At 41.1% G+C, this 21,807-nt stretch overlaps 1 protein-coding gene across 1 annotated transcript in view; it reads right to left on the bottom strand.

Moving 5' to 3' along the window:
- The window catches only part of asap2a (ArfGAP with SH3 domain, ankyrin repeat and PH domain 2a), a 57,104-nt gene extending 35,787 nt beyond the window's left edge, over positions 1 to 21,317 (bottom strand). Inside the window, exons 1-2 of the mRNA XM_032500087.1 lie at positions 20,709 to 21,317; positions 2,375 to 2,447 (exon numbers count right to left, since the gene is read on the bottom strand). Coding sequence (XP_032355978.1) covers positions 2,375 to 2,447; positions 20,709 to 20,834 — 199 coding nt within the window. The 5' untranslated portion in view covers positions 20,835 to 21,317. The remainder of the gene's footprint in view (positions 1 to 2,374; positions 2,448 to 20,708) is intronic.
- Between the last annotated feature and the right edge of the window lie 490 nt (positions 21,318 to 21,807).

Raw genomic sequence — 21,807 nt, 5'->3', positions numbered from 1 at the left:
GTCTTTCCCACACTCATTCCCTCACACTCGGCTCCATCAGGCCTGATGCTCTGACGATCACTAACACAATGTACATCCGACCTGAGATCAAATCCATACCTCTCTACGGACTCTATGAAAACAACACTGGACTCCATTTCCACTACGGCCACCGGCACCTAACTTTTACCTACAGAAGACAAAGGACACTCCTTTATTTCAGTGTCTCATCAGGTAATTTTCCTCAGACATCCATCCAGTTTAATTACATTAGAGCTTGTGGAAGTCTCATGGTCATTGCTTGCATTGCAGCCACGACAGAAATGTATGTGTATGTGTGCAGCAGCTACTTAAAAGACATGTCCACCCCAGATGCCACTGAATTGAGTGTTTTCCTAATGCAACATTGGCATAGTGCTGCATTATTCAGCAACTCCATCCAGCTCATCCAGGAACACGATGTTCACTTGTTTGCCTCGTGTCGTTATCTGTCCAGCAGCTCTGGCAGGTCTATCCAAGAAGCTCTGCTTGATCAGCTCCAGGATCTTCAGGGGTTTGAAATGCTGCTGCTGGTTTATTCATCAAAACCCACAAGCTGACAACCTGACAGGCCCCTGCAGCAACACAGGGCTATATATATATATATATATATATATATATATAGCTTTCACCATACATACCCTCTCCATCCTCACCTCCTCATCATTACTATTCCTCATGCCACTGCTGAAAAATATTTTGAAAGCCAGTCATACCAGGAGTGTGTTCTTAGAGTATTGAGGCAGTCATGTTGAGGCTCCCTGTTATGCGTCTCATTATTCAGCCTTTATCTCAGCATCTTCTCTGAAGAACATTATTAAAGTGATACAACATAAAACATTGAACAGCAGGGAAAAGTAGACTAATTATGACCTAATCAGCTTTGCGTGTTTCATATGATTAGTTGCTGAATGTTTGTTATGTTTTGTGATTTTTTTTAATGTGGTGGCAAAGATGCTACTAGCGGGAAAAACAGTGGCGCTCTCGCTTTTCTGCAGTCCAGCCAAAACCAGATGGCTTTTTTCTTCCTGTTTGGCAGTGCCTTTCCTGGTGCTAATTATGATACAGCTTCCCCACATCAGCGTAATGCCGAAAGTGCAGTTACAAATGGCAAATCAACACTGTGAGGACACCTGTGAGAGTTTTGTCGGGACCTGGAGGAAGCATGAAATTTAATAATAATTCTCGATGCATGAAAAACCCTGGAAGGGGAACCGTTGCTTATTCAGACATCCAGCAGTTACGGAGCAACATTATCAGTCATTTGGAATCACGTTCCTGTCCACCTTAATATAAGTACAATATTTATTCTTCTTTTTGCTCTTTTTTTGGTCTCTACCAACTCCTGAGGGAAATATATGTCTCTTTAGCAGCTAAATGCTATGTTCACCTACTAGTTGCAAACTCTGTCCGTCTAAGAGCAGTGAGAGTAAACTAAAACAGTGAAGTTGCGGGCCTTGAAACCAAAATAATAAGCCGAAAGAGTGAAAGACTCTGGTAAGAATAGGGTAATAATTCTCTGTGGGTTTGTCAGTAAGAGAGACTTCTTTTTTGCATTACATAGTTATTTGAATGGGCTAAAACAGCTGACTATATTTAAAATGCACAAACGCACACGCCTTTCATGTCAATCAATTTATTATTTGTCACATGAAATCTTATAAAAATAAAATTTCAGTTTAGAAGTATTACCTCTGTCCTTCAATTTATGCATCAAAAACAGTAACGGGATGACAAAATAGAGGTTCTGAGTCTGGCAGGGGCAAAAAAAGACATATATATGTAAATGCATTTTTAACAGTGAGGTGAGAGCAGGAGTGTGTCCATGCCTCAGTACCCACACACAAACACATTGTGCGCCCCTCCCCAGCTGTTCCTTTGGGGGTCTGGATCAGACAGCTGTCCCTTTGGTTTGAACAGAACAGAGCTCATACTGTTCTGAAAAAAAAGACATGCTCAGCACATTGTTCAGAGGTCTCTCTCCCTCTTTTGCTCCCTCTCTTTCTCTTTGGCTCAGCGGGGTTCTGTCAGGCAGGCCAAACAAAAGACACTGGAAACACCCAATACTGGCACAACCAGCAACAATGAGCATGGAAATAACTATCCACCTTACATTTACCTTAAAGGCAGTGGAACAAATGCATTGGGGTGTAATAAATATTTATTTTAAATTTATTGTACATGATGAAAAAGATATAACATATGAAATAAATAACCAATTGACTGATCATTTTAACGCAAAAAGGGCTAGCTGTTAGTCAGAAAATTGAGCTTGAAAACATCTTTGAAGGTTTCTGATTAAAGTGATAACGTGGAAATGAAAATCCTGACATGAAGGTCAGACAGGAGAGCTCACCCAGACCAGACGTGTAGATGGCCTTCACAGACTTCTTCATCTTGTACAGAACACTTCGGTCCACATCCAGAGCCTGGACAGACACACAAAGAAGGAAACATGTCACCACTCAAGTTAGATTTCAAGTTGACTAAAGAAATATGTTAATTTTAGAGTACGCCCATTTTTGAGTAGTTATTTCTGTAAAACATGTTTTTTAAAAATCTGTGTCAATGTATATCACACTTTTTGCAATTTTTCTGACACTATTTTTCATGACCGTTGCTAGGTAGCAAGCCATGTATGAGGACATCTCCATTTGGTGGGTACAGTTTGTGTGTGTGTGTGTGTGTGTGTGTGTGTGTGTGTCTATGCCATCTCCACTCTGACTGCAAGAAATAAATTATTCAAGGAAAAGCTAAGAATAGATCTGAACTCCATCATCGGTTATTGTGTGTGTGTGTGTGTGTGTGTGTGTGTGTGTGTGTATTGGTATAATAGGTTGTAGGGCAAGAAGAGAATATAAGTCTCTTACATGAAGGAACATTTCCCAGAGTGGTGTATACACGGGCACACACACACAAGCCTATGACTAACCTTAGTCACACACACACACACACACACACTTTCACATGCATTGAGCCCAGACTCACACACTAACCAGAACAAACACTGAGAGTCCAGCTGAGACAATGCAGCACTGTACCAGTGATGAGTGAGGGAGTCTCTCGGGAAGAGGGGGACTTTGGAAAATGAGTTTAGGGACTTTATTAAGTATGTCCGGCGCCACTTTTCCCTGTCCTGCTCCCCAACTGACTGACACATATCAGACCCCCCTAGACCCTTTGACAATTCTATACACACCCACACTGCTCAGCAACACCACTAGATGTGATGGCAATAAGTATTAAATCCATAAATCTGTGCAATATTAGCTGTTTACTATTGCGAAATTGAAAAACCACACAGCTCTTAGTTTTCCATGTGGGCGCGCACACACACACACACACACACACACACACACACACAGACACACACAGACACACACAGACACACACACACACACACACACACACACACACACGACTCTAAAAGGGATAATGAAAATTAACCAGAGATTAAAGAAAAGAGGAAGACTGACAATTAGCTCTGATACACTCCAGAGGCATTACTATCTGCTAGCGTATTCATAGCATTTTTGGAGGTGCCCTTTTCATTATTATTACACTTGTATTAAATAATAAGGCTTGCTAGTAAGTACATTTACTCTGTCAGATTCAGCTCACAGTTGAGTTGAGTTTTTACAAGTTGGGAGGAGTAAAGACGCAAGTACTCAGTCACAAGCACATGCTAATGTGTGAAAAAAAAACTCAAGGCTGCACTGCAATTCAGACACAAGGCTGAACTTAGTTAGATACTGTAATCACCAGCTGGACACACATTGTACCATATCGGCCATTTTCCCAAACAGACATGTCGGAGTAGGGAAAAGCACAGGTGTAATTGATAACGACTGATATTCATTTAGCTGCTTCAGTTTCAGGGTCCTGGTATTGTGCATGCTGGCTCATGGTCATTGTTAATGTTATTAGTAACACCTGTGCTTTTTCTGCTAAGATACGTCAAAATATATAAATATCTGCTGTGAAAAGGCTTTAGAGCCCACAGTGGCTGTCATTACCACCAGTTTCCACATCTCTGTTGAAAATTATTCAGAAACATTTTTAGAGAGATGAACAACACTAGACCTAAATTTACTGTTGAATACATTTTTCCAGCTATATGTGGCTTTATTGATTCTTCACCTTTCATGGCTCTGGCCAGGTTCTTAACAGTGTTGTTGAGTTGCTACAGAAGTTAGTCTCACTCAAACCAGACCTCAAGAAACAAACAAAACAAACAAACACCTTAAACAAAATGATTATGATGCAAATTACATAAAAACAGTGACAATCTGAATCTCAAATCATCACAACCTCTACCCAACAAATGTGTTTACACAAATAAAACTCCTTTTAGTAAAAGTTGTACATGCTAAAAATTAAATCTGATGTACTGTGGGAACTGTGCAAATTGAAACAAGCGGACCAGAAGTTACTTGTTTCTCTGAGTAAAAGAAAGCCTTACAGTGCTGTGGTTTTAGTTCAACTACTGTTAAATGACTGTTACATTATGCCATTATTCTATTAGCTCTGTCTGGCTCGGACAGACTCTGCAACTGTAGCTCAGACCCACACTGCCATGTGTGTCTGTATACAGGTCAGGTATTTTCAAAACAAACGCAGCTGTGGAGTACTGTCTACACAACCAAACCAATTCAACCACACAAAAACTTATTTTAAGGGTAACTCGAGACAGCCACTGAGGGCTCTGCTCTCTACGCTAAATCTACTTCCAGTACTCAGAGTGAATGCCTTGAGAGAACTGAAAGCATCTCTGCTAATAGCTGAGCTGTTGTTAGACAGTAAAAGGCTGGACAATGGATCTGGGTTTAACATAAGACATGGACTGTCTAGAATTTCAATTTGACCACACTGTATGGATATTTAAATCTCTAAATTGACAAATCTCTAGTAGTATTGCAAAAAGAATTTCAAAATTAGTCTATGAAACTTGACTTTAAAACTGTCTTTTATACATCATGTGATGCTGTGAATGTGTTTGGTGGGGAAAATGTGAGGTCAAACAAGGGTGAGCTAATGAAGTTAAAGCATGTAACGATGTTAACCAGCTGAGTAGGGCAAAGAACCAATAAGACACCAGACTGCCTGTGTGTGTTTCATTCCTAATTTCATAAGAGAACTGCAAAATGTGTTGAGACATGTTTGATTCGACACATCAACTGTAATGTTATTATGTACCTTTCTGTTAATGGCTGTCTGTGCTTAAATACTGTTTAAATGAATGCAAGTCCCATATTCTCAAACAATAATAAATATGACGAACGAGGAGGCACATACAAACGCAGCACTCTTTCAGAATCAGATGGGCTTCCTGGCAGTAGCGTTGATGTTTTTGAAGAGTAAGACAAGCCAAATGGACAAGAGATTTATAACAATCTGTTCACTTTGTGACTAAAGCTTTTGGTGCATATGCTGCATTAATACAGTCAGATGGCAGCTATGTGTTCTGCTCTAGTCTGTCGTGTAACTGCTTTGGTATTAGAAGTTCTTTGTCGGCTACAACACACAACAACTGTGCAAGCCTTCTTCATTGATTCAATGCCATTCAGATAACTTCAATTTGACCTCATAATATCATAATCATGAGCAGCCTCGTGACTTAAAATGTTTCAGCTGAATTTTCCTAAACACATTTTGAAAATCATGATGAATTCAGTTGTACTGGGAAAGCTCCCAAGCATGAGTGTGTTACATTCTGTTAATATGAAGCAGGCTTGTGTTAAAACAGAGCATGTCATAAGATAAGATGTATACTTTTGCAGCTTTAAGAGCAAAACCTTTGCTGTATCCCAATTCCATACTACAATTTGAAGCAAGTTTGGAGTGTGTAGTGTTAAAATGACAACAATTAAAAGTACATTGTTTTGGGGTGTCTCACAATGCAATGCACAAAGGAATTAGAAGAGCTTATACTTTTTGTTTACTTGGCAGGGGCTTTTCATTTTAAGTGACATCAGTTGGTACACATACTACTGCCTCATTTTCTGTCAGTATAAAATAGTAAAAGCTATCAGCACTTTGTTATAGAAACTACAACGGTCTACTGCCACATTGGTAGATGAGCCCCTGGTCGACCTCCACATGACGTCAGTAATCAGCCTGTGAATCAGTTTGACCAGTTAAAGCCTTACACGCAGATTGACATGTACATCACAGCTCCCATCAACACACACACACACACACACACACACACACACACACACACCCACACACACAACACACACACACACACAACACAACACAACACACCCACACACAAACACACACACACACACACACCACAACACAACACACACCACACACACACACACACACACACCACACAAGGCACACACACACACAGAGAGTGGTCTGACGGGGGCAAGGGGCTAGACAAGAGGGGGGTAGACAGGCGGGGTAATAAACCAATCGCAGCTGAACACAACAAACACACTGCTCTAAATCGTTCACACTCAAGCACACAGGACGCTTTAATCACTTTCACACATTTCCACTCCAATGTGCTCTTCATGGTGGAGCAAAGAGACTTCTTTGACCACCGAGCCACCTTATGTGCTTGCCCTCGTTTATAGCACTCTAAAATTAGAAAATTTTAACCTCAAAAAAACTATTCACAGCTAGAGGGGAATTACACTGCCATGCAGCGTTTCAACAGCGCACGATCAGAGCTGAATCCTCATACAATAGACCGAGCCTCTGAGCCTGGAGCTGCTTCACAAGCTCACTTTACATGACGTTACTGCAATGTCAGCATTTTTCCTCTTCTGATAGCAAGTCAGAGTAAATAACCAGAGTGGCTCTTTTCTCCCTTCCCGCTGCTGACTTTGGTCCTGTCAGAAGAAGGAGGAACCCCAAACTGAATTAAATTAACCCGTGTCTTAATGCATGGCATCATCGTCACTATCATCATCGTGATTACAATCAGGCGTCACTTGCTGCCAGCCAATCTACAGAGACTATCTCAACACTGATGGGTCATGAATGTCGTCGCTGATCCATTAACTTATGGAGGTGCATTTCCCGAACAGTGTGTCAGGTTACAGATCTCTGTGAGCACAGTACAGATGGATATTATCTAGTGTGTGTGCATTGACAGACAGAGAGGGAAAGAAGATACTGTAAACCTAATTAATGTTGAGGATGCTCAGATAGATTACAGTATAAATTTACACTCCGAGGCATCCTGAGAGAAGTACAGAGATGAATATTTGTATAAAAAAGAGCAAATCCTGAGGAGATTTCCCTCTCACAGGCAAAGCTCAGCTGGGTAAGAACATATTTCAACTATGAGGACCAAAACTAGAGCAAATGGATCCAACGTGCTCTGGGCCCAGCATTGTCAAGGTCTTCAAGACCATAACAAGAAGGGGAAATTAGAAAAAGAGGGTCTCCAAGTCTTCACATAGTGCAGCCATTGTCCACTTTCTGAGTTGTTCACATGAAACATTTGAAGACCAGCTACAGCTATAACCCAAGAAGAATGCAAAGCTAATTCCGGATACCAAACTAGGTGGGCGAATTTGTTCTGGATTGGTTTCCCTAAAAAAAGTTCACTGCAGCTAACAATTTTTTAACTTAATTAATTATTGATTATTCTGCTGAAAAATAGTTTATTTGGTCTTTGGCAAATAAGAAACTAGTGAAAAATGAGGTGTCTTCAAAATGCTTGTTTTGTCTGAACCATCTTCTAAAAGGAAAGATATTCAATTTACATTCTAACATAATTGCAGCTAATGTGACTGAAAAAGACAGAAATAAAGAGAAGAGTGTGTGTGAAAGAGAGAAAGAGAGATAAAGCTTCTTTAAAGTATGAATTATGTTTAATTTGATTTTTTCCCCCTCCTTTAAATAAAATAATTCAGTCAGCCTCAAAGACAAAAGGATATTTTAAGTATTCCAACACTAATGTAAGGTTCTGTGGTCAAAAAAAGCTGACTTCACATAAAAACAGATGGACGGGGGGAAGAGGGCATGACGCCGCTGACTATAGTGAGTCCAGCTAACAGGCCTGTTTTATCGTAGTGCTCTCCACCTCTTTACTCGGCTGTCTGAAGAAGAAAGACATTCCTGGATGATTGCATGCTGGAGTGACTGACAGACCCAGCAGAGAGTAAGCCCCATTGTTCCTGCTGACTAACTATCTGCTGATGACAGCATGTCTGCTTGGCAAGACGCTGTCCCGCTTTTCTCAGAGGCCCCATCACCACACAGCACACACACGCATGTTTGATTATAACAAAACACAATACAAGCAATCCTCCCCGTCTGTAGTATTACTATGGGCTTTTAGACAATGCAGAGTGTAAGGGCTCCTCACTCTTCCCTCTGGTCTAAAATCATCACACCCGCAACCAGGATGGCTGGGCCCGTAACGGCAAACTCGAACACTCACCAATGGGTGACCTCACACATGTGCAGTCCATTAATATACAGTATATGTATGAAACTATGAAAACATGCTAAAACCTGATAGCTACGCATAATTTGATACAAAGGTTCCACCAATCAGGGTTTACACACACACACACACACACACACACACACACACACACACACACACACACACACACACACACACACACACACACACACACACACACACACACACACACACACACACACACACACACACACACACACACACACACACACACACACACAACTCTTCTACTAACCTTGCGTAACCCTTTAAGTCTTCTCCCTGCGACAGTCATGCGAGGAATCAGTCTGCCCCTATACTGTGGCAATCAGGCAGCCTGGGATGCAATTATCCAATTTATTTGACGCACGTGTGGGTACAGTATCTGTGATGGCTGTGGTGGGTTGTAATCCATGTTTTATGAAGGTGCCAGATGTTAAACAATTAAAATTATAAACCCAAACAAACTTCACTCCTCAAAGAAAACTACTAAACATCTAAGAGTGTTAAAAGGGCTAGCTCTTGTATAACTGACACTCACCCAGGAACATAAACAAATGCACTGGTTTTGATGCGAAAATCATGGACAAGACTTGACATCACATTAATCATATTTATTCAACCACAGCAGTAAGGTTGGCCAACACAGCAAAAATTGAAACGGGATCTTTCTGCGAGATGGTTCTCATTCATTTTCCTTAGAACAATTTTCAGATCAATAACTGCCACTGGCACATACACAATATCCATCCTCAAGACCTTAAGCATCACAGTAATCAGCACCACAATTACAGAAGAGCTGTAATTTTAATAAAAACCCAAATCCCATTTGAGTTAAAGTTGTTTACAGAGCGTGGGGAAAACAAATGTATACAGCATAGTATCTTAATATTTTCCATGGCAAATACTGTGACCATACACGGACGTCAAGTATCATGTACCTGTACTGTACGGCAGTCCATACCTGTTTTCATTTAATTAAGGTGGACTAGACTGTAATTCAAACAGTTCCGTTTGTCAGGTGCATACAAGATTTATGACTGCTTGACCATTCCATTTTGCAGCAATACAATTGAAGTGAGATAAACAGAGAAATGTATCCTTTTAGATAAAACAGATTTCCTTTGGGGACATACTTTGAAGTTGAAAAAAGGTAATAATAATTGCGATATAACGCAGAATATAGCAATATTTTTAAAATTTGCTAATAATATCATATTGGGACACAAGTATTGTGATAATATCGGATTGGAGGCCTCTGGGGATTCACACCCCTACTGTCAAGATGGTTGCCTATCTCCCCTGCCGCCTCCTCCTTGCAACACAGCATCCCTGTTGGGTGTTAATGGGGGGAACACATAATGTTGAGGTACTACACCACAGTTCTGTTTTCCTTACGTCTGCCAGCAGTTATGCCAAGTCACCTAAATGCAATCTTTGGAGATTTCCCTTGTAGCTAAATAAATACAATGTCATATCTTTAGTTGTCTTGTCCACGCCATTAGTGGTTCTCAATCATTCCCCATCAGAAAAGGCTTTGTCCCAGGGTCCATCACCTAATAGATTTTTACTTTTAGATGTTTTATTACAGAAAATGAATGAAACCTGTGTGCAAAATAGTTATACAATCTGTCTGTGTTACAATGGATGAAAATTTAGTGAAAAAAAATGATTCCCCTTTTTGTTGGGGACCCCCTGGAACCCCTTCAATGACCCCAGGGGGTCGCGGGCCCTACTTTGAGAACCACTCCACTACAATACAGGACGACACGTCAGCTTTTCTGCAGGTATGGCGTTCAAGTGTTCACCTGGTGCTGTAATGCTGGCCAGCTCTCAGCCAGACAGAGCTGCTGTCTACAGCTCCACATGTGGCACAGTAAGGGTAAACACAGGAATGGCACTCTCTCTACCTCTCTCTCCACCTCAACATCCACAGCGGAAAAGCTGTGACTCATTCAAAACATATGTCAAATATACAGTTCAACCCCGCAGGCATCAAAGAGAAGGCAGATCCCCGAGGAAGCTGTGCTCGACTTAGGCTGTTCACTCTAACTTTTTCTGTTACACATTAGAGATAGCACCACTGTAAGACCAACTCCTAACTTCAGCCGGAGTTTGTTCAAGGGACTCAGAATTACAAATCCACTGTAAGAAAAGAACTGAAAACTCCTTTTCAAGTGTTTCATTCAGAACTTTTCTCCAAGTTGAGTGAGTAAAGTCAATATTGGGATAGAAGTGGGTTCATTCGAGCAGCCAGCTAACAGGCCATGGTTGCAGGGTTTCTCTGTTCTGTCAGACAGCTAATATGTGTGTAGTCAGCCTGCCCCAGGGAATGGAAAACTCCAGCAGGCAAGTTCAGAGGCAGTGTGGATCAGAGAGAAAGGGATGGGGAGGGTGCTTTTTACTATGTCATAAGACTGTCTGAGATGAGCTCATTAACACACGCAAACACGCATGAACATATATGACACTCCAAGATTGACTGCAAACTAGAAGGATAATACTTTTTGATTCGGTTTCTGTTCAGGTTTTTCAGCCTGGCTGCAACTATTCAAACATGTCATTTACCTACAAGCCTTTTGGTATTTTAGCACCAGGACATTTGGGGCTTTACAGCTCCTCAGTGAGCACTACAAAGACCACTGTAGGAACAGAGCGTTGACCGTCAGCTGCCAGAAGTCCCACTAGGATGACAACATCAACTGCAGTGCTTAAAGTGTTTGAGAAAACAATCTTTCATGTTAACTGCTGAGGCGTTTTTACAAGGTGAGAGACCCGGGCAGAACTTTTGTTTCTATGGTTTTCCCAGACGGCTGGTGATAATACTACGGTAGCATTGTTTCTTTTTTGTATCCAATTTGTCAGAGCCCAACAGGTTACTAACCAAGTTTCAAATATAGTTTGTTTGGAATTGTTCTCATTTGAAGATTAGCATTTTGTCACCTCCTGCATTTCTTCAAACATTCTTTTTTTCTTGTAAAAAGGAAGGGTTACACGTGTCAAGCCCTAAAATACAACGGATTAAAATCACAGTGGAGACCTGATGGCGCCAAGTTTAAAACCTGTTAAAATGGTCTCTCTGACTTTGAGGGGAGTCTTTAATGAAGTTTGTAAACTAGCAGGAGACTGATCAAAACCATGTTGGAAGGAGGGGCTGGGGAAATAAGGACCAAATGTGCTGTGCTTTGAGGGTGGAAAAAACTCCCCTAACTTCACCTTGGAGTATCTCTTTGGCTCTTTTCACAAAAACGTATGTGTCAACCTCATGGTGTCAAAGCAGTGAGGCCAGTGGCAAAGTGGCCAACAGTTACTGCACACTTCTGTAGAGTGTGTAGAGGGAAAATTATCTGTAGGCCTGTAACAATTGTTACATAATTGTCTGACTGCAATCGATTTTGCTTTACATCATTTTGGTTTCTTTCTTTAACCGCAATTATTTGCCATTATTAGCAAAGGTTTGGGAAACTATACAATACTGTAATATTGTCAATTTTATGTTCATCTAAAAAAAAAATACAATGTTTTTTATGATAATAAAGAGGTATGGTTTACTTCTTAGGCTGTGTACCTGTGTTATTACATTGTCTGTGTCAAATAACAAAAATATAACCAAAAGATGTATCCTGGAATTGATTCAAAACTTTATATTGTCTGAAAAAGTAATACATAAATTAATATTTTTAAATTTGACTGAAAGAGGCAATTTATTGTTAATCACTTGTTTTTGTTAATTATTTTGAGACAATTAAGAATTTGGAAATGTTACGAGCCTAATGACCTGCTTTCTCCTGGAAAACGCTGCAGTAAAACACTACAGAAAGCGTGTGTGTGTGTGTGTGTGTGTGTGTGTGTGTGTGTGTGTGTGTGTGTGTGTGTGTGTGTGTGTGTGTGTGTGTGTGTAAGAGTGAGAATGAGAAAGAGAGAGAGAGAGAGAGATTGTAGGTTTAAGATAATGAGCTAAATGTCTGGACTAAAAAATGTGGTCCCGGCAATGTCAAAAACAAATTGGACTTCAGATCCCTTGAGAGCCTCCAAGGAGTTCAAAACATTTCCCCAACAGAAAAGAAAAAGTGTGGGTCTGTTCCCTGAGTGAAAGTGACAGCAGGACAACACAACTGTGAAGATTCACCCCTCCCATCCCACCCTGGCCCCCAGCAGAGCCAAGTGGCCAGGACTACAAATCAATGGTGGAGTTCATTAATGAAGAGGCAGGGCCTGTCAGGGAACAATGGTTGTCAACAGGAGCCGTCTCAGATAATCTGGGACAGGACACTCTGATGGATGAGATGAGCTTTAAGTTCCCATTTACCCCCAGTGTCCCTGGTGTCTAACCCCATAACCTCTGTGTAGGACGGAGAGCCGCCAGCCTCGCCTTTCACCTCGATCCCTGGCCTACACCATGCTGGACTGAGATTTCACCATCCTCCAAACCAAACAGACCTACCGGACTGACAATTGCCAATCGGCTCCACACAATAAATTCACTTCACCACCTGCACTCAATAAGGATATAGGGTGTACAAGAGTGAGTAAAATCATATCACATTAAAACAGTCAAAGCCCATCAGGGGATGAGGGAGATCATGGCTTTGAATCGACTGGGACAGGACTGTGACCTTCACCCCTGGTTGATCCATGGGGAGGGCTGCTGCATCATAATGAGGGCCGGGTCTGAGCCTGTTTCTGGGTGATAACACAGACACTGCTGTACCCGGCAAGGCTGGAGAGAGACCTCACGCTTCAATCAAAAATCTAATAGGAATCACTGAGATCCCACATTGAGGATGAAAAGGGTCTTTGCTACTTGCTCCTGAACTTTTCGGTACAAAATATGAGATCAGTACACAACAAAAATATATGTCTTGTTAATCAAATATGGAGTAATTACTGTTCACCTTTTGGCATGTGCACAACATAAATTCAAAAGTGCAACCAAGAAGTAAAAGGCGCCACAATAAATTAAGTTGTTGACTGTTCGCTCAACGCAAAGTTAGCTCAGCTCATACAGCTAGGCATCATGAGTATGAACAATACAAATGAGGTGCCAAAGACTACGCTCCTTCATGGACCGTTTGGGATCATTTACCAAACAAAACTCTTACTGTGAATATAGCATTTAAGTATATAATTGATTGATTTCTTGATTTTGAATATGTAAATAAAAATAAAACAGAACAATAGTAATAAGAAAACAAAAACTTCTATTTATACATTGCAAAAATAAGTCTACAAGGATAATAAATATTGTTAACAGTGCCTAAACCTAGGGCTGGGCAATATATTGATGTTGTATGGATATGAGACTAGATATCGTCTTACATTTTGGATATGTCGTAATATGGTAAGTGTTGTCTTTTCCTGGTTTAACAGGCTGCTTTACAGTAAATTTATGTGATTTTCTGAACTTACCCGACTGTTCTAGCTGTTCTATTATTTAGCTTTACCCACTAAGGCATTAAATCATTTCTGGAGACTACTTATTTAAAATCTCATTGTGTAAATAAAATTTTGTTAAAGCACCAATAGTCAACCATACAACATCGTCACAACAGTGAACATCGAGATATTTGGTCAAGAATATCATGGTATTTGATTATCTTTATATTACCCAGCCCTACCAGACGCCCCAACTATAAAACGTTTGTGCACCTATATCCAAGACCAAAACAACGGCAATAAGACTTTCCCATCGTTCTTGAGCACAAATGCATCTGTAACAGCTAATTAAGGAAACTCATGAACAATTCTTACCAAAAATCCGAGAGTTCTTGCTCAGGAATTGGAAGAATGTGTTGTTGGCTTTTCTTTAATGTACTTGGCCTACTCTGGTGTACTAAACACAATAAGGCAAAGTCAAGGGACGGTAGGGACAGCTGATGTAGAGTGATGGTGAAGAGAGGAAACAGAACTGCAGTGATCCTGCCAGAAATCCCATTTCCATTATAGGAAGCATTAAGCTTCTTAGGTGGTATCCCGAAGACTGGCCATAGTGGCTGGGGGTTTGGACTGCTCACTTGGGGGCAGACTGCACATTTAGGCCATGTGTGCGTTAGAGCTTATACATCCATCCGTGTGTCTCTAAAGCTATTAAATGTGGATTGTCGCTGCATCGATAATCCCACTGTCTGGAGCCTTGTTCAAACTTTCCTCCAGGCCACCTGTTGCAGGGGGGCAGCTGTTGTGCCCAGCCAGGCCAGCCCTTCCCGCCAACCTTTCCTGGAATGGGGGAAGCAATCAGGGCAGATAAAGGCTAGGGCTTCCCTTGACTCGGGAACTACTCCAGCATCAACACAAGCTGACAGCCTGTCACATGGAGAAGAGTTGCGAGAGCACACTTGCCTTCGGATGTTAACACATCATCCATTCATCGTTACACTTTAAATGAGACGTACAATGCAGTAGTTTTAGGTTAAGTTCTGCAACAACCTTTAATGCAAAAAACAGAGCACCACAGAGGCAGCTGGAAATTAAATGAGATATCATCTTGTGTTAGCAGAAGATACAGGTTCATGTCAAGTTAAAGTACCCGAAACAACCGGTAGCCTGAGATTAAGCTTAGTGGTGCTATAAAGAGATAAGAGACTAAAGATGCTCACAGCAGGCCTTCACCTGCTTTAACACTCAAGTTTATTGAGAACCTACTTACTATTTTACAAGCCCAATTACCTTGTTGTTCACCAACAGCAGAAACAGTCCATGAGAAGAAGACTGGAGGTTGGTGTGGCCTTCACAGCCACCCACGGATGCTGCAAATACCGTCCCCATTCCCAGAGGTACACTCTAATAACCTCTCAACAAAATCAAGCAACAAGGCAGCATGCCATACGAGTGCATAGCTGGCATACCAGTCTGATGGACCTCTGTTGGATGAAATAATAGCCAGATGGAAGACTAATGATGCTAGCTTTTAAGACTGAGTCACTCACAACCCCCCTTAACACCAATAATGACCCAAGAAAAGCTGACAGGGCTATAAATAAATGTTATTAATGGGTGAAACATTAATAAACTGGACAAAGGGATATGGAACAGGAGGGAGAGGCCTAGTGGATGGGTGGATTTCTGGCACTACATAAGGGAGGATATAGACCATGCAGCAGCTTAGTTTTCTCTCTATGTATAAAGGCCTACAATTAGTGCAGTGTTGTGGATGGTTATTTGGGCTTATGCGAGGCACAAGATCCCCACCGCTTCTACAGTAATTAAGTAATTTCTCCCAAACATTAGAGAGCCATCTCATTCACTTGAAAGGATCTCAAAAGGCACCGATAATCGGTTGCCTTACATAAAGATTTTAAGGGTACTTTGTATTGCATTACTGTTTTGTTTTGTGTTGTTTTGTATGTTTTTCTATTGAGCTGTGTATTTTTACGTGGCCCATCTAGGAACAAGTGTTGCAAACTATAGTTCATGACTGCTGTGGTATGTGGTATTGGTTGATGCTATGTACTTGTCCCTGAAAAAATAAATATTATGCAAAATATACAAGCAGGGCTAGAGAGATAGGCATGCTGAGGACAAGCGCAGAACTTTGCTTATGGACCAGGAGAGTCTGAAACAACTTGAGGACATTTCTATTAACGTCAATAACAAGGGATGTCTAAGATCGCATTACAAGCATGCACTCTACTTGTCAAGCAACTTTAAATTACAAAGCAGCTGTACCGTCATGAAACATATTATGTCTCTGTCTGACTATATGCAGCTGACATACTGATCAAAGGGCTACACTGCTGACAACACAAAAGCTTGTCTTGAATGTCAAGTAGTGATGGTTGTTTTGCAGCCACAAGCCCTGATACTCAGCAATCTTCTGCAGTTACTGTTTGGAGTCAGATCCATTCATACTCAACTCACTGTATTCAGTTTGATGTCATACACACTGCCAATGACTGATCCACTCTGCCAGAGAATTAATACACCATTAAAGCTTTTGATGCCTGCCACAACTGCTTAGTGAGCCATAAGTGCAACACACAAATGTACTCGTATTCATACCTGAGCTAGACGAATGCACTTGAGATTTGTTCAAGGAGATGACTCTGTTCCTTGCCTCATTTTAGGAGTCGCTCTGTGCTAGGAAGGATTTGGTAACTGGGGCAAAAAAACAGTCCCAGATGCTAAAATAGATATAAGAAAACTACAATGTGTGCCAGTTTCTGGCCTCAGACAGACATCCTGCAGACATCCCCATGAGTATTTCTTAGACGAGACAAAAGCATGGGGGCATTTTCATCAAGATCAATGCCTAACACAGAGGTCAGCGCAGCCCTCGGGACCGATGCCTCCTTCAAATGGAACTTGTTAGGTCATGCATTTCAACGTCACACTAATAAACCAAGAAAGCAAAAGACTAAATTCTATTAGTTGGGGCATTTTATAAAACTTTAGCATAACACGTTTCATTCAAATTTACTACAAATCAGAAATGAATTTAAAGCAACACCTGAGAGCTCTTTGTACCTTAAAATAATGTTTCAAAATCGGTTCAGTGGCACTTCTGCATTCGCTTTGCGGTTCTCCATCAGCTTTAACCACACTATGCAAGTTTGCCAGATTGGGTAGCAGATCTGTAGTTCCAATGGGATATAATGGTTCTTCTGCTTCCAATCTGTAGGGGGACCGAAGCGGGAAAAGTTCCCTAGTGTTGCTTTAACACAAAGTATTTGACAAAAATAATTATGATCAGGGTTACATTGCATTCCCAGTGTAATAGTGTCATCCTTACTTTCCATTCAGATAATTTTGAAATCAACTTTGAGGGGAAACCCCAAGCCTAGAGCTTTTATTTATGAAAAGTCTGGACTCTGGTCTTGCCTTAGGATAGTCAACACAAGTGTGGAGGAAGAAAAGCCATGATTACAATAGCACAGAGGGGGTCATGACATAAAACCTGGCATACTCTTACTGGCTAAACATGTTTTGGGTTTTAACAACACACACCCGCAAACATACACATGCCTGTGCACACACACACACACACACACACACACACACCACACCAACACACACACACACCACACACAACACAAGTTCTTTTGAGATGGCCCTCCTTAATCGCCAGGAAAACTACTAGACGAATTAAGGTTGTGTCAGATGCAATTAAAGCTTAGAAAGAAGTAATTACACAACATTTGTGCACTCATCCATTAACGTAAAACCTCTGAGCGCTTGAGTCTCCTCTTCTGTTAATGTGTTTAAAGGCTTCCTGTAAACAACCAGGCCCAGAGGTCAATTAAGGTCTTTTAATAAGGTGACTGCATCAGCTATTTTAAAACAACGCAAGCCCGATTTGGAAAATACAGAGCAATGGATGGACTCTCAACTCTGTTTATTGGTTTTGGGCAGTGCTATTGCATATGTGAACATTGCATATGGACTTAGAAAGTACTGAGCTTACCAGAAGTCTGTAGTCCACTCCTCATCTCTGCTTGAGGCTAGTGGCTAAAGGCTACATTTGCTGCTAGAAGGGCTGAATCTCGTGTCTCTTAATCGCTCCTTGCTTGAACCAGAAGTTGTTCTGGTCCTTTTTCGTTAAGGTCTTCTTAAAATTCTTATTCCTGCCTTGAGGAGCAAGGATCTAGGAGGGATCAACAAGGAGCTGCGAGTGAGGATACAAGAGAGCAGCCTTCCCTGAAGCTGTGCAGCTAAAAGACATTGCTAACTCTGCCCATAAAGCTGACAAATTCAATTGATGCTCCAAAAAGGAAAGGACGCCTCATCCCTCTAAAAACACATTTCCTTGTTTCCTCTCTCCTTGCATGATTTCCTCGCGTCTCTCCCATGCTTCCTGTTTGGGATGGACTAAGAGGCGAGGAAGGGAAGCCAGTGAAGGAACCGTGGATGCAATTTAAGAGAAATGATATTCAGCCCATATGCCAGGTTCTTTTTGATCATTTTTGTTTTAAACTGTAGAATGTATTGGAATACTTTATTTTTACAATATATAATCATACACTGCAATTACCTGCACTTTGAAGATAGGCTGCTAGATGCATATTGTAAAGTAAATATATTATTTATTGGAAAAATATACATAGTTTTTCAATTGATAGTATTATCATATCCAGAATATATCATATACAGAAGATTGTATGCAAAAATATTGAAGTCAGCAACAAAACATACATAATAGGCACCATTTCACAAAAAAAAAAGCGTTTTCTAAAATGATACACCAGCCCCCTGGTAGCATCACAGAACATTGTGCTGTTTCATGCAGCCAGTCCTCAACTGTCAGGTCAAGGGTAAAAGCTAAGAAGTGAGCTCTTGTATAACAAACTGCTGTTCTAGAGAGGTTGAAACTCAGCATAATGCTGAAAACAGCTAAATCTGATATTTGTGTTTAATTTAGTCTTCATGAATATACAGTATATGGATCCATCATTACCCTCAAGGGTAAAAGAGTCATCCTCTTGATGGCTCTTCAAAATTTCAAGAAACACTAACAAGAATATATAAAAAAAGTTATTTTTTAATCTTCAAAAAAAACAACAGCTACTTGGGGATGCCCGTTTGTACACATGTAAATGAGCTTTTATTTGCGTGCATATGTTTGAGATTCCAGAAAGGAGGGCAGACAATAAGTGGAAGTGTTCCTTATCCACTGCAGTGTTTAATTGGTCAGATGGGAAACACCAGCAGGCTACTCCTCATCTCTCTGCAACAACAACTCAGCAGCTTCAACTGCAGCTCATCATCACTAGAACAAAAGTTGCTGAATTTGATTCTCACACCAACCTCACCAGCAAGCAATTACTGCTGAACTACGATTTCAAAAAAGTAAAATCCACACACATATATGCTTACTCCCACAGAAAAGCACATTCCACACTAAGCAGTGCAAATCCTTCCCAATAGCAGAGTAATTGCTATTTGAAAACCAGCAGCAGCAGCTGTGGTTTGAATGAAACGGTGGATAGCAAGGTGTCTGACGCCCAAGTGTAGCACTTGCCAGCCTGAGCAGGTGTGTATATCTGGCTGCCTGGCTCAAAACACACACACACAAAACACAAAACACAAAACACACACACACACACAATGAAGTAGGCGTAAAGCTGACCAACGCCACGACTTAATCTCGCATCTGCACAAATTGTGCATTTGGATGTCTGTTTTTACAATAAATTGCAACACAGCATTGTCTGTCACAATTCCATTTGGATGAAAACTAAAACTTTCCACAGTGAAATCAGGAGGAAACTGTTAATTTCCTCACAGAACATCTAACATCTACAACAGAGCAGAGACACACTAACACACATAACACACCAAAGCTGCTCATGTGGGAAATTCTATTTTTACCATCCGGCAGGGCGAGGCTCTACCATACAGCACACAAAGTAGGGAAACTATAACAAGGGAGGGAGGGAGGCAGTTGAGGGCTGTCAGGGAACAAAGCGGAAGTGTCCTTCTTCCTCATGACCTGCAACAAAGTGTTCTCTGTGCACATACAGTGTGATGTGGTTGTAAAGTGGGGAAACAGAGTAACATTTCTTCCTCCATCACTGTGGGAATAAATATTTAACCAAAACACTTGCCTTTATCCTTAGTAAAAAAGATGCTGTATACTTTTTCTCACTTTACACTATATATGTCTGCAGTCTGTTACCTTATAATATCATTGTGTTTCTCAATGTTACTCCTGTTTTTGTGTACGCTCTGTAAAGGATATGTACTGCATGTATGTCTGTCCTGGAAGGGATCCCTTCTCTGTTGCTCTTCTTGAGGTTCATTCCCTTTTCTTCTTTTTTTTTTAAATGTATTTTTAGAGAGTGTCCTTACACTAATTGAGGGTCTACAGACAGAGGGTGGTCACATGTTGGTCAGATTGTAAAGCCCTCTGAGGCAAATGTGTGAATGTGCGATACATGATTTTGAGCTATATGCAACTGATTTGACTCTACCTGCTCTTTCTGGGTAATCGGTAAGGGGACAGAAATAACTATAAACTACTGTAGCCCATAATGGCACACTAAAGATCCAGTAAAGTGATACAAATCTTGATAAACAATGGTTGGGCTTGTTAGAATATATGGAGCATGAGGGATGGGTAGAGGTGCAGTGGAGGGCAATTTTCCTTTCTAAAACTGTATAGAGGTGACCTACAACTCTGAGCTGACATCCATCCTTATTATTAACCAAACATTATGTAAATATAATGGAAGGATAACCCAAGAGAGAATATATGTTTTATTTTGGTCAGGTTGTTATTAATGGGGACTACAATCCCAGTCCCACCATAGTCACTCACCTCCTCCAGAGCAGCCACTGTATTCCTGCAGTGGGACATCCTGGTGGTGAAGTTAGAGGCAGTCGGCGATTTATAATCTTCATTCGTCTCTGCCACAAACTCTGAAACTGTGATTTGGTCCGGCATAATTAATCCCTTTGCTGGTAATAAGAAGAATAAGCACTTTTGTAATCCCCCCTATTCGTCTGTACGGTTTTAGGACATAAAAGTTCACAGCAATAGCAGCAGTAGTGTCTCTGTGGTCTCTGAAGGTCCCCGCGGGTTGTAAACCATCTCTGTGTATTTTTTATGTCATTCCCTGGTTTGCAACACAATCCAGTGGAGCTGTGTTGCACGCTGGCTCGAGGAGTTGCACCGCAGCCCCTTGCACAGCGCGCTGTGCTACAAGGTGATGGGTAGGTTATATCCCCCCTGGCTTTCAGCCTACTATCCTCTATACGCAGATCGTCCTCTGGTCACAGAAAAAAGTGAAGCTTCCTCGGTTTAGCGTCGGTTATCCTCTCTCGGTGGTCCCAAACCTCCGACAGCGCGGGTTAGACAACTTCTTCCTCTTATCCCGGGGAAACAACAACCAGGCGTTTCAACGGGAGCGCAAGAAATTGACAAAGGTAGAGGAGGGGATTCAATGGATGTGCAACAGCCAATGAGGGACACTGGCTAGTAATTGGGAGCCAATCAGGATTCATAATAGGCGTGGACTCCTTCCTGCTGCCTTTAAGTGCTCCTCGTAAACTAAGGACTCTTAGTGTCATTTTAGCCTTCAACTGCCTTAATAGTCAAAGTCTTACAAAAAGTGTGGGGGCTCAAATGTGCCATATGTAATGTTGTGTACATTTAGAAAGCATAACTGACACTAGCCTACTACTAAAGACTTTTAAGTATCTCAATAACACTTACAAACACTGCTACTAATGTGGGATATTTGGTAGCCTACATCATTAACTTAAATGGATGTTAGCAGAATTTTTCAGCGAACAACAAAAGTGTGACAGTCAGCACTTTAATATCTGTATTACAAAAAAACATAAGGAAGAGCAGATGGTATGAAAAAACGTGAAATTCAAGAAAATCCAGAGAGTTCCAGATGGAATTTAAAAAT

This window comes from Etheostoma spectabile, chromosome 20, assembly GCF_008692095.1.
Source record: "Etheostoma spectabile isolate EspeVRDwgs_2016 chromosome 20, UIUC_Espe_1.0, whole genome shotgun sequence".
NCBI classification, from domain to species: Eukaryota; Metazoa; Chordata; class Actinopteri; order Perciformes; family Percidae; genus Etheostoma; species Etheostoma spectabile.
Note: the sequence above shows the minus strand (reverse complement) of the source record. Positions and strands in the feature narration are given on the sequence as shown.